The 12,544-nt window shown below is 46.0% G+C and overlaps 2 protein-coding genes and 1 long non-coding RNA gene across 9 annotated transcripts in view; 1 reads left to right on the plus strand and 2 right to left on the minus strand.

Annotated features, from left to right (window-relative positions):
• The first annotated feature begins 2 nt into the window (after positions 1–2).
• Positions 3–5,228, plus strand: odr4 (odr-4 GPCR localization factor homolog). 2 transcript variants are annotated; one of them, XM_060058838.1, is made up of 14 exons: positions 3–143; positions 603–702; positions 1,064–1,186; positions 1,690–1,782; positions 1,862–1,968; positions 2,091–2,127; positions 2,282–2,425; positions 2,896–2,991; positions 3,404–3,451; positions 3,577–3,699; positions 3,914–3,995; positions 4,138–4,341; positions 4,586–4,657; positions 5,032–5,228. In XM_060058838.1, the coding sequence occupies exons 2-14, from the start codon at positions 610–612 to the stop codon at positions 5,097–5,099; spliced, it is 1,290 nt and encodes a 429-aa protein (XP_059914821.1). In that variant the 5' UTR covers positions 3–143; positions 603–609; the 3' UTR covers positions 5,100–5,228. The 2 variants fall into 2 exon arrangements, with proteins under 2 accessions (XP_059914821.1, XP_059914822.1); XM_060058839.1 differs by having other exon boundaries at positions 10–143; positions 600–702.
• On the minus strand, positions 5,138–5,541 carry LOC132463000 (uncharacterized). The gene is made up of 2 exons (XR_009526955.1): positions 5,399–5,541; positions 5,138–5,363 (listed from the first exon to the last, which is right to left on the minus strand). It is a non-coding gene; the product is annotated as an uncharacterized LOC132463000 (long non-coding RNA).
• Positions 5,542–7,217: 1,676 nt separating this feature from the next.
• The window catches only part of col15a1b (collagen, type XV, alpha 1b), a 35,914-nt gene continuing 30,587 nt past the window's right edge, over positions 7,218–12,544 (minus strand). For all 6 annotated transcript variants that reach the window (XM_060058837.1, XM_060058833.1, XM_060058835.1 and 3 more), the window contains 4 exons: positions 10,940–11,014; positions 10,444–10,641; positions 8,882–8,997; positions 7,218–8,578 (listed from right to left, as the gene is read on the minus strand). In XM_060058837.1, the coding sequence (XP_059914820.1) occupies positions 8,353–8,578; positions 8,882–8,997; positions 10,444–10,641; positions 10,940–11,014 (615 nt within the window). In that variant the 3' untranslated portion in view covers positions 7,218–8,352. The remainder of the gene's footprint in view (positions 8,579–8,881; positions 8,998–10,443; positions 10,642–10,939; positions 11,015–12,544) is intronic.

Genomic DNA, 12,544 nt, shown 5'->3' on the forward strand with positions numbered 1-12,544 from the left:
AGCAGAAAAGTGTAACGGAAGTACGTCAGAACACAATGAATCTCGGGAGATGTAGTTCATCTCGATTTCGAGGCGCAGCGCATTTTGGGAGAGGTAGTTTAGTCGCTCTGTCAACGTAGCTTATAGCAGCTGTGAACATTAAGGTGAGCCCCTGTATTAAAACATGAATGAACATCTCACCTTCAGTTATTAAGCGTCTGCCTGGTGTGCGCGGTGTTTATGAACCTGATAACCCGCTAAAGGAGACAGATCAATGAGTGGTCTTTAGATGTCAACTTTGTCTCTTACTTCGTCTCTCTGCTCCCCTGTCCTCCCACTTCTAACTATTTCAATAATTTTCCTTTGGGAGAACATTGCGTTGTAATGAACTGTTCTGTGTTGTGTTGTGTGGTGCTGTGGTGTGGTGTGTTTCGTTGTATTGTATTGAGCTGTGTGTATTGTGGTGTATAGTATTGTGCTGTATTTTACTGAGCTGTAGTGTCTTGTGTAGTATTGTGTTGTATTGTATTGAGCTGTGTGTATTATGTAGTATTGTAGTGATCTTTGTGTATTGTGTAGTATTGTGTAGCATTGTATTGAGCTGTGTGTATCACTGCCAGCAGCAGCCTGATGGGTCGCGGCTACATGGTGGAGGAGGCGGTGGAGCGATACCTCTCCTCCCTCTGCTCCTCCAGTCCTTTGACCGGCCTTCTCCTCGGACAGGTACCTCTCCTTCCTCTGCTCCTCCCTCTGCTCCTCCACTCCTCTGACCGGCCTGCTCCTCGGACTGGTCCTCTCCTCCCTGTTCTGGAGCTCTGAGTGACAGCTCCTTCAACCTTTTAGTCATTCAGACAATGATTAAAAGGTTGATAGTCTATGATAGTCTAATACAGACAATAACCCTAGTCTATGATGCATGCATTAAGTCTATAATGAATACTATAATAGTCCATACAATAATAGTCCAAAATACAACTAATAATAGTCTATTGTACTAGGCTAGTTACAATAAGGTTTAACAACCTCACTATTGACACATTATAGTACATGCTAGTCTTCATCTTGGCATCTTAATGGATTTCAGAGCTCTGCCCAGAGGGACTTTGTTGTTATGGCGACGCGCACCCCCCAGAGAGAGGTGTGTCCCCTGACCCCCAGCCCTCGGGACACACTGGACATGGAGTGGATCAACGAGCACGCCCGCCAGGTGAGCCCGCGCCCTGTGGCCCCGGGGGGCCGGAAGGTCAAGTAGGGGTCAGATGTCATTGGGTTGCTAGGTGAACATGGGGCTGGTTGCTATGTGGGGTTGCAGGTTGCTATGTGACAGTGGCGTGTGTTGCTAGGTGTCCAGGATGCTTGTTGCTATGTGAGAGTGCCATGTGTTGCTAGGAGTCCAGGATGCTTGTTGCTATGTGACAGTCCCGTGTGTTGCTAGGTGTCCAGGATGCTTGTCGCTATGTGACAGTACGTGTGTTGCTATTTGTCCAGGATGCTTGTTGCCATGTGACAGTCCCGTGTGTTGCTAGGTGTCAAGGATGCTTGTCGCCATGTGACAGTACCGTGTGTTGCTATTTGTCCAGGATGCTTGTTGCTATGTGACAGTACCGTGTGTTGCTAGGTGTCCAGGATGCTTGTTGCTATGTGACAGTACCGTGTGTTGCTAGGTGTCCAGGATGCTTGTCGCCATGTGACAGTGCCGTGTGTTGCTAGGTGTCCCGGATGTTGCCAGGGGGGCTGTCTGTACTGGGAGTTTTCTACATCAGCGATGCTGAAGCCAAAGACACACTCATCACACTCAGACAGGTCAGACACACACACAGCCGCACGCACACGCAAACACCCACACAATACATAATGACATAATAAATGTGTGTGTGTCTAGCTGGTGTTTGCGGTGCAGAAGTCCATCTCCAGGGACTTGCTGTGGCTGAGTGGGGATGATGACATCAGCGAGCGAGTCACCCTGCACGTCAACTCCACCACCAGGAAGTATCCTCTACCTCCTAGAGTGTTACCTGGATATCAGGTCTAAGTGATAGGTCACTATATCTGTGGATAGTGTATAGCTGATGTATTTAATGTCTGCAATGTTCCTTAACATACCTGATCAGAACCTTCTGTAGAACCTTCGACGTGAGAGACCCCAAGGTGATCCGTCTGTCCTCTGTCTCTATGTTATTAAATTGTTATTTGTGAACAACAGTTGTTTAAATGTGTACTGATGCAACAATGTAAAATGACACATCCATATATAATGTAACATTTAAATCAATGTATCAGGCACTGTGATTGGCTGTTTCAGAGCACAGCCAAGCCAGCTGATTGGAGGTATCAATCAGGGGTGTGTGGCTCCTGGCCAATGGTGTGGAGCTGTGTGGAAGTGGAAATACCCGTCTCACTGCCCCCCCGAGGGGCCCGACCGGGAGACCTGGAGACCAGTCTGCAGGTAGAGACACACCTAATGTTGTGGTTCATGGTGTGTAACGGTATGTTGTGTTGTGTTTTGGTATATCATAGTGTGTTACTGTATGTTCTGTTGTGTTGTTGGACATCAAGGTGTGTTACGGCATGGTGTGTTGTGTTGTTGTACATCATGGTGTGTTACGGTATGGTGTGTTGTGTTGTTGTACATCACAGTGTGTTACGGTGTGTTGTTGTACATCACGGTGTGTTAGGGTGTGTTGTTGTACATCACAGTGTGTTACGGTGTGTTGTTGTACATCGTGGTGTGTTGTGTTGTTGTACATCACAGTGTGTTACGGTGTGTTGTTGTACATCATGGTGTGTTGTGTTGTTGTACATCATGGTGTGTTACGGTATGGTGTGTTGTGTTGTTGTACATCACAGTGTGTTACGGTGTGTTGTTGTACATCATGGTGTGTTACGGTGTGTTGTTGTACATCGTGGTGTGTTCAGGAGGGACTGAAGCTGTGGGCCCAGCAGATAGAGAGAGGAACATTTCTGCTGGATGGGAGAAAGATCTCAGAGGACACAGAACTCACAGGACCGACGGTAAGCTACCTACAGCACCACCTATAGCACCACCTACAGCACCACCTACAGCACCACATACAGCACCACCTACAGCACCACATACAGCACCACCTACAGCACCACATACAGCACCACCTACAGCACCACATACAGCACCACCTACAGCACCACCTACAGCACCACCTACAGCACCACATACAGCACCACCTACAGCACCATAACACCAGCACCACCTACAGCACCATAACACCAGCACCACCTACAGCACCACCTACAACACCACCTACAGCACCATAACACCAGCACCATAACCACTACCCTAACACCACCACCACCCTAAATAACACCACCTACACCACCCTAAATAACACCACCTCCATAGTGTTATATATTGTGTCTGTTGTGTAATATTTTTTATGTTGTGTTTCAGAAGCGGAATGTGAAGCAATCCCTCCAAGCCCAGATACTGACCACACCGGTTAGAACACACACGCACACACGCGCACGCACGCACGCGCACGCACGCACGCACGCACGCACGCACGCACGCATGCACGCATGCACGCACGCACACAAAAATCTAACGCAGTTGGTGTGGTCCAGGTGTGTCCAGGTGAGCAGGTCCCCCAGGTGGGGGCCTCTGGGGGGAGGGTCGTGCTGAGAGGGGCGGTCCACACTAGAGCCTACCTCCATGGCAACAAGCCCACCGCCAGGCTGGCAGAGAAGGTACCTGTCCGTCTGTCACTACCTGTCTGTCTGTCACTACCTGCCTGTCTGTCACTACCTGCCTGTCTGTCTGACGGGGTAGGATTAGTAGTCTGTCAGCAGGTGGTCCTGAGGACTCAGTGTGTGTGTGTGTGTGTGTGTGTGTGTGTGTGTGTGTGTGTGTGTGTGTGTGTGTGTGTGTGTGTGTGTGTGTGTGTGTGTGTGTGTGTGTTAGGCCCTGAAGAGGGACCTGCTCTCCACCGTGGCCCTGAGGCTCAACATGGTCTTGGAGGAGCTGATGGAGACCCAGGAGAGAGGTAAAAACACACACACACACACACACACACACACACACACACACACACACACACACACACACACACACACACACACACACACACACACACACACACACACACACACACACACACACACAGACAGTCTCTCTCTCTCTCTCAGACAGGCTCTCTCTCCCCACGCGGGTGATGTGCCCCCTGCGGGGGCTGGGTGTGGGTGTGTGTGACTACCGGTTCAGTGATGAGGGGCCGCTTGAGGTTCTGGACCGTCTGAAGGAGATCCTCGACCTGGAGGTAAGACAGGAAGACCTGGACCACACACAGGAAGAGGAGGCGGTCACCGTGGAGACACAACCAGCACCAACCGGTGGGTTTCTTCATCACACCATAAAATATATAATGTAATATTAATATATCTAATGCTATATATACAATATAAAATATATAATATAATATCATTTAATATATAAAATATATGATATATAATATATGATGTAATATATATATATATATGTAATACATATAATGTTATATCATAATATGTTATATCATGTACCTTGTATAAGCGATCATATATCATGTACATGACCCCTCCTCACTGTCTCCATCAGAGGGCGTTCAGAGGTCAGAGCTACAGGCGGCCGTGGTCCCGCCCCTGAAGCCACAGGGGAGGAGCTACATTGGTAAACACCTCTCACCTGGCTCACCTGACCAGACTCACCTGACTCACCTGTCTCACTTGAGCAGTCTTACCTGACCGGTCTTACCTGTCTTCACTTTCTCACCTGACCAGACTCACCTGTCTCACCCGACCAGTCTCACCTGACCAGTCTCACCTGACCAGACTCACCTGTCTCACCCGACCAGTCTCACCTGACCAGACTCACCTGACTCACCTGACCAGACTCACCTGACTCACCTGACCAGACTCATCTGACCAGACTCACCTGACTCACCTGACCAGACTCACCTGACCAGACTCACCTGACCAGACTCACCTGTCTCAACCGACCAGTCTCACCTGTCTCACCTGTCTCCACCTGTGTGTGTCTCCTAGGTGCTGCCATGGCGACGGTGATGGCCCTCCTTGCGGCGGCGGCGGCGCTCCTCTACCTGGATGACTGACTGAATAAAAAGTCTGGTTCTTACCTGATGACTGAGTGAAAGGGTCTGGTTCTTACCTGATGTCTGAGTGAATAAAGGGTCTGGTTCTTACCTGATGTCTGAGTGAATAAAGGGTCAGGTTCTTACCTGGTGAATGAGTGAATCAAGAATCAGGTTCTTACCTGATGAATGAGTGAATCAAGGGTCTGGTTCTTACCTGATGAAGGAGTGAATAAAGAGTGATTCTTACCTGATGACTGGGTGAATAAAGGGTCTGGTTCTTACCTGATGACTGAGTGAATAAAGGGTCTGGTTCTTACCTGATGACTGAGTGAATAAAGAGTCGTTCTTACCTGATGACTGAGTGAATAAAGAGTCTGGTGTGTTCCTGGTCTGTTGTCCTCATGGCCTCAGGGAGACTGGGTGTTCTAGGCTCTGTTAACTCTAGTACTGGTCCAGGTACCTGTGGACTCTGCTGCTCACCTGGTGGATCTGCTGGTCCTGCGACAGGGGGGTCTTCAGTCCCAGAGGAGGTCTTCAGTCCCACAGGTCTTAAGTCTCAGAGGTCATCAGTCCCAGAGGAGGTCTTCTGTCTGAAGGTCCTCACTCACCCCCTCACCCAGCCGCCGCCCTTCTCAAGCTCATGACGTGTTCTCGGGGGTGCAGCCACATGGGGGCCAGGCCCCCCCTGGTCAGAGGTTGGCCACCCCGCTGGCCCCCCGAGTCTGAAAAAAATAAATAATAATAATCCTGAACAGAAAGTCTAAAAAAAGCTGAAATATATGCACTATTAGTTTGATCTAACGTTGACTTATTATTCTTATTCAAAGTGTTATACTTTGACATTTTGAATAAATATTGCACTCAAAATAGCCCCCCCCCCTTTTATTTCATCCATAAATCCCGTTTTTCATTTGTTTCTAAAAAAAGGCTTTGCTGCTACTTTTATTCCATTATTAGACTATGGTGATGTACTATACAAGAATGCCTGCTCTACTTCACTGCATATGCTGGATGCTACATATCATTGTGCTTTAGGATTCATTACCGGCTGTAAATCACTCACCCATTTGCACCCTGTACTCTAAAGTAGGCTGGCTGTCTTTGTCAGCTCGCAGGCTTCTTCACCGGTAAACCTTCATTTACAAAGCAATTACTGGACTACTCCCTTCATATCTCTGCACCTACCTCACTTTTATATCAAATTCATCATACAGTTTGCGCTCTCTGGACTTTCTATCCACCTCAGTCCCCAGAACTCATACTGGGTTTGGGAAGAGGGGCTTCATGCTCCCTCTGCCTGGAACACTCTTCAAAAAACACTCAAATTGCAGGAACTCATGGCAAATTTTTGAGTTTTTCAATGTTTCACTAAATAGTATTTTATCATTGTCTCAGAATTGTTCTTCTTCACCCACTGGAATGTATTTGTCTCTTTTTTCTCATGTCTGTGCTTTCTTTTTATGTTTTTCGTGGGGGGGCGATGAAGTTCCCTGCTTTCTTCTCAACAGATAAGTCAATGTTACTGTCTAAATTACAAGCCTTTCTCATTGCTTTGTTGTGTATTTCACACACATTTACATAGGCAGCATAATGGTAGAACACTTACAGTTAAAAGCCTAAACAGCCTCGTTGGTGGATATAGCAGCATATATGCTGCTATATCAACAAAACAAAAAAAAATCATTGTGTGTCAAGTTGTTAACTGATGCTATAGGCTAGACTATGACATAGCAATATTACCAATTAAACACTTTATGAACATGGCAACATAATTCACTACCTTGCTCTAGGATTAATTACTCATGCATGATCAGACTAATTAAACTAATGATTCAATGCAGTTTGAAGTTTGTTTGAAATAACGTGGCTCATCACCCGAAATAAAACTCGATAAGATAGTATTGGATGACATGTTGTCATAGCTTCTTGGCACATACTGCCTACCGTAGTTGCAACCAGGTAGCAACGCACATTTGAAAAAGCGAGGCGCTGAGAGCACTATTCGTTTGAATGCAAACTACAATTATTACACAGTGTCCCTTTAAAGGAATACCTAAAGGTCAAAAGAATAACACTGAACCACGACAAAAGGCATCCACAGATACACTGTGAAGACCCAATAAAGGAGAGACCTGGTTTAGAAAATGAAATCAGACTTTAATTCAGAGTCAGTGAATATAAGTTTGTTCTCCTCTTCAACATCTCAGCTTCTCCTGACCTCAGAACAAATAGGATCATAACTAGAATCAAAACTTGCATAAATAGAAAACTCAACACTTCAGAATTCATAGTGAAAAAATATGTCTATCTGTTCAGATTCTGTGCACCTAAAACATAAATTAAGAGAAGAATTTTGTTGATTTAAGTATTTAAAAATGCTGGAAAGAATTTGATAATATTCAAAAGCATTAAATAATCCTGAAACGTTTTAAGAGACGCTAAATTGTGTTTAATAATACTGAATAGTATTTAATAATACTGCACAGGATTTAATAATACTGAATAGTATTTAATAATACTGCAAAGTTTTTAATAATACTGAATAGTATTTCAAAATACTGAATAGTATTGATTAATACTGCACAGCATTGAATAACGCTGCACAGTGTTTAATAATACTGAAAAGTATTTAATAATGCACACAAAGCTGTGTCCAGTATGCTGGGACCATCTTCAGTATTCCACCATAACGTGATGTGGTGGATTCTGAAGAGGGACACTTCATCATCTTTAATTACCTTAAGACCTTATATCAAGGGAGAAAATGTAAACTGGTGATTGTTGACACGGACTCCCTAAAACAACTCAAATCACACAGAGAGCAATAATACGCAAAAATAATAGCATACAAATACCCTAAACATCAGCTACAAAAATACTACATCCACAACGAATGAAATGTGGGGCAGAATTGATCAAATAGAAACAACTCTAGGATTGGGGTATCAATAAGGTATCAATAACAATCAATCATATCTTGTAGGAATGTGAAGAGGAACTCAGTTTTGATCAAAGTAATTTTACACGTGTAATACAAAATGAGAGGAAGTCAAATAAAAACTAGTTTCATCTAACATATGAAACCCCCTAGCCCCTCCTCCACCCCCCATGACCTCCCCCACCCCCCCTAGTCCCTCCTGACTCCCCCATGACCTCCTCCGATCACCCTCTGGCAGTTACTGGTTTTCTACCCTGGCCCCGCCCCCTCAGTAACATCTGTCCCTAACCCCACCCCCGTACTAAACATGCCCTGTGGTAGTAGCCACGCCCCTCAGGCCCTGCTGGGTGGGGGTGCGTTTGCTACATAGGTGTTCTCGATGCAGAGGACCACCAGAGGGGTGGAGCAGGAGCGGCTGTGCTGACCAATCAGGCGGCCCGTCTGGAGAAGGGAGGCGTAGCCTGTGACCTCCCGGTCGCCCGCCCGCCACGCCTCACAGTAGCTAGTCGTGGCTCGCACGCCCACCACACTCGAACCATGCCACACCTGCTTCTCTGGCCTGGAGAGAGAGAGAGAGAGAGAGAGAGAGAGAGAGAGAGAGAGAGAGAGAGAGAGAGAGAGAGAGAGAGAGAGAGAGAGAGAGAGAGAGAGAGAGAGAGAGAGAGAGAGAGAGAGAGAGAGAGAGAGAGAGAGAGAGAGAGAGAGAGAGAGAGAGAGAGAGAGAGAGAGAGAGAGAGAGAGAGAGAGAGAGAGAGCAGAATATGGTCAGAATCAGTCGGCCAAAAAGAAGAAGCGAATGAAAGAGAGGAGAGGTTGAGAGGAGGAGAGAGGAGAGGAGGAGGAGGGAGAGCATCAGACTCACCATGCCGGATCGGTCAGGACGTCACGGCCGTCAAAGGAGTAGAGGGGCGTGGCAGGGTTAAACACGCCCCCATTCCCTGAGAAGATTGACGCCCAGCTGCTGAACAGAACCTCCCCCTGAGAGGAGAGGAGACAGGAGATGAGAGAAGAGGAAGAGAGCAGAGAGCAGAGAGCAGAGAGCAGAGAGCAGAGGAGAGGAGAGGAGAGGAGAGAGCAGAGAGCAGAGAGCACAGAGGAGAGGAGAGGAGAGGAGAGGAGAGGAGAGGAGAGGAGAGGAGAGGAGAGGAGAGAGCAGAGAGCAGAGAGCAGAGAGCAGAGAGGAGAGGACAGGAGAGGAGAGAGGAGAGGAAATGGGAGTAAATAAAGTATAATCTAATATTATAATCTAGTTTAACTGCATATAGTATAATCAAATCTAGTATAATATAGTATAATGTCATATTATTAAATCTAGTATAATCTCAACAATTAAATCATTTATTTTATCTAGTATATAGCTCATCTAGTAAAAACGTAATCAAGTGTAGTATAATCTAATATAATCTCATTGAGTATAATCGACTGGTCTAGTATAATGTCGTTAAATCTAGTGTAATCTAGTATAATCTAGTCTAGAATGATCTAGTACAATCTAGTATCATCTAGTCTAGAATGATTTAGTATAATCTAGTATCATCTAGTCTAGTCTATTATCATCTAGTCTCGTACAATGTAGTTGAATCTAGTCTAGAATAATCTAGTATAATGTAGTCTAGAATGATCGAGTATAATCTATTATAATCTAATCTAATCGAGTAAAATCTATTATCATCTAGTCCAGTCTAGTCTAGTATCATCTAGTCTAGCATAATGTATTTTAATCTAGTATCATCTAGTCTAGAATAATCGGGTACAATCGATTATCATCTAGTATAATATGATCTAGTATAATATAGGATAATCTGGTATCATCTAGTCTCGTCTAGTATATTCTAGCATAATCTAGTATTCTCTAATGTAGTATAATCTAGTTTAATCTAGTATAATCCGGCATAAAATAGTATAATCTAGTCTAGTCTACTCTAGTATAATCTAGTCTGGTATAATGTAGTTTTATCTAGTATCATAGTATAATATAGAAAGCTAGTATCATGAAGTCTAGAATGATTTAGTATAATCAAGTATAATCTGGTATCCTCTAGTCTATTCTAGTATAGTCTAGTCTAGTCTAATCCGGTCTAATCTGTCTCATTTGGTCAAATCAAGTCTAATATGGTCTAATCTGGTATCATCTAGTCTAGTCTAGTATCGTCTAGTCTAGTCTAATCCGGTGTAATCGGTTTCATCAAGTCTAATCTGGTATCATCTAAACTAGTCTGATCCGGTCTAATCTGGTATAATCTAGTCTAATCTGGAATCGTCAAATCCGGTCCAATCTGGTATCATCCAGTCTAATCTGGAATCATTTAGTCTAGTCTAATCTGGTATCATCTAGTCTAATCTGGAATCATCTAGTCTAGTCTAATCTGGTATCATCTAGTCTAGTCTGGTCTAATCCAGTCTAATCTGGTATCCTGGGCCTACATGGAGGTTGACGACGGGCATGCTGTGGCGGTCGTTCCTCCTGACGATTGTTGCTAGGTCCTGGAGGTGGGAGGATAGGAAGGCCCGGTAGGTGGAGGTCAGCCCCCCCGCTCGCGCCTGCTGGTAGCACTGGAAATCGGCCCCCCGTATCCCCCGCATGTCGCCCCGCAGGGGGGAGTTCAGAGCCACCAGGCGGAGCTGGAGGGGAGGGAAGGAGGAGGTGGAGAAGGAGGAGGAGGAGGAGGAGGGGAAGCAGGATGAGGAGGGGGATGGGAGAGGGAGGAGGAGATGGAGGAGGTGGGAGGGAAGGAGGGGGGAGGATGAGGAGGGGGGAGGAAGGGGAGGGGGGGAGGAGGAGGAGAATCAGAACAGTAAATGGATAGTATTGGGATTCACCTTCATGAACTGATTGGTGTGTGTGTGTGTGTGTGTGTTAGTGTGTTTGTGTGTGTGTGTGTGTGTGTGTGTGTGTGTGTGTGTGTGTGTCTGTGTGTACCCCAGGTACTGCAGAGACGGTCTGGGGAAGCAGGTTGTAGCTGGGCTGGTACCCTCTACTGGACTCCTGCAGCTCCTATCACACACACACACACACACACACACACACACACACACACACACACACACACACACACACACACACACACACACACACACACACACACACACACACACACACACACACACACACACGCGACATGGTATGACATGACATGTCGTAAAGCATTTTTGTGGGGCTGTAATGACGCAGGTGGAGAGCGTCTCTCGTGCGTCCTGTCGTGTGTTTTGTTTGTTTGTCTAAGTTTTATTCCCGTGTCTAGTTGGCTGAAGTGATTGAATGGTACGTTGTATACCTATTTAGATTACTGGTTTGATCAAAGAGCTTCCAGCGTCCCTGAACTTTATAAAATTCTACTTCAAGATGAGGAAGTGTCTACTATTGTTGCTGCTGCTACTTTGGATGGCCGGATCACTCGCTGCTTTTGGGAGGCTCGCAATTGGAATTCTGCAGTACTCCCAAGATGATCTGCTGCTACTACGGAACACGGGATAGACAGGATATAGCCCCCACCACGATCGCGAGCGGGATACTTCGAGAAGGAAGCGGGGTTAAGGAGGAGGAGTAAGGCAGAGGCTGTAAAGACTGGCACACCAAAAGGCCCACCGCTCCTGTCCATCGTACTTGCCAATGTCCGCTCAGTACTTGCCAATGGGCGTATGTCAGGCGAACCTGATCTGTCTCACTGAAACCTGGTTGGATAATAACATCGCAGACTCTCTATGGACGGAATCGGAAGTCCGCTTAGACTGGACCAGGGCACTGAGTAGCCTGAAAAGGCATGGGGCGGTCTGTGTGTCAATATAAATCGGGGAATGGAGCAGAACTGATGTTGAAGGACTCCTGCTGCACACCTGACTTGGAGATGCTTGCCATTTAATTAAGACCCAAATATTTACCCTGTGAGTTTAGTCAGTTGTCCTTATTGCTTGTTTACTTCCCTCCCTCAGGCAACGTCACACGCGCATATGAGGCCATAGCAGCGTGTGTCCACAAAACTGAAACTGGCATGTCAAAAACCTCCCCTCAGTACTGCGGACCATAACGTTGTCCATCTTATCCCTGCTTATCGCACAAAGCTGTAAATGGAGGGTGTTATAAAGAAGCAGGTGAAAAAGTAGGATACTGCTGCAATTGAGACTCTTCAGGCCTGCTTCGAGTGCACTGAGTGGGAGGTGCTAACGCAGGGCAACAGCCTAGAGGAGGCTACTGATGTGGTAACTGACGACTCTACCACTACCATAACTTTCTTTGAGGCGATGGTTGTCCCTACTAAGACTGTTAAGGCTTTTCCTAACAACAAGCCTTGGATTACAAAAGCCTTGAAGTCAACCCTGAATGAAAATAAAATTTCAATCCTCTCCGGAAATAAAATTGAGTCCAAACTCAACAAACAATTTAAAGCAACGAAGAGGGAATGCAAGGAGAGGGTTGAGAAACTCTTTCTGAAGGGTAAGCCAAGAGATGCCTGGTAAGGTGTCAAAACCCTAGCTGGTCTCCCCAATGACAACTCAACTCTACCCACCACCGGGGCAAAAGACTGCA

Source organism: Gadus macrocephalus, chromosome 8, assembly GCF_031168955.1.
Source record: "Gadus macrocephalus chromosome 8, ASM3116895v1".
NCBI lineage: Eukaryota > Metazoa > Chordata > Actinopteri > Gadiformes > Gadidae > Gadus > Gadus macrocephalus.

Excerpts from the sequence above, each read along its gene's own strand:
- odr4 (XM_060058838.1), top strand. The coding sequence starts at position 610 with ATGGGTCGCGGCTACATGGTGGAGGAGGCGGTGGAGCGATACCTCTCC. Across the intron at positions 703-1,063 it reads CCGGCCTTCTCCTCGGACAG|AGCTCTGCCCAGAGGGACTT; the intron begins GTACCTCTCCTT and ends AATGGATTTCAG. Across the intron at positions 2,426-2,895 it reads ACCTGGAGACCAGTCTGCAG|GAGGGACTGAAGCTGTGGGC; the intron begins GTAGAGACACAC and ends TGGTGTGTTCAG.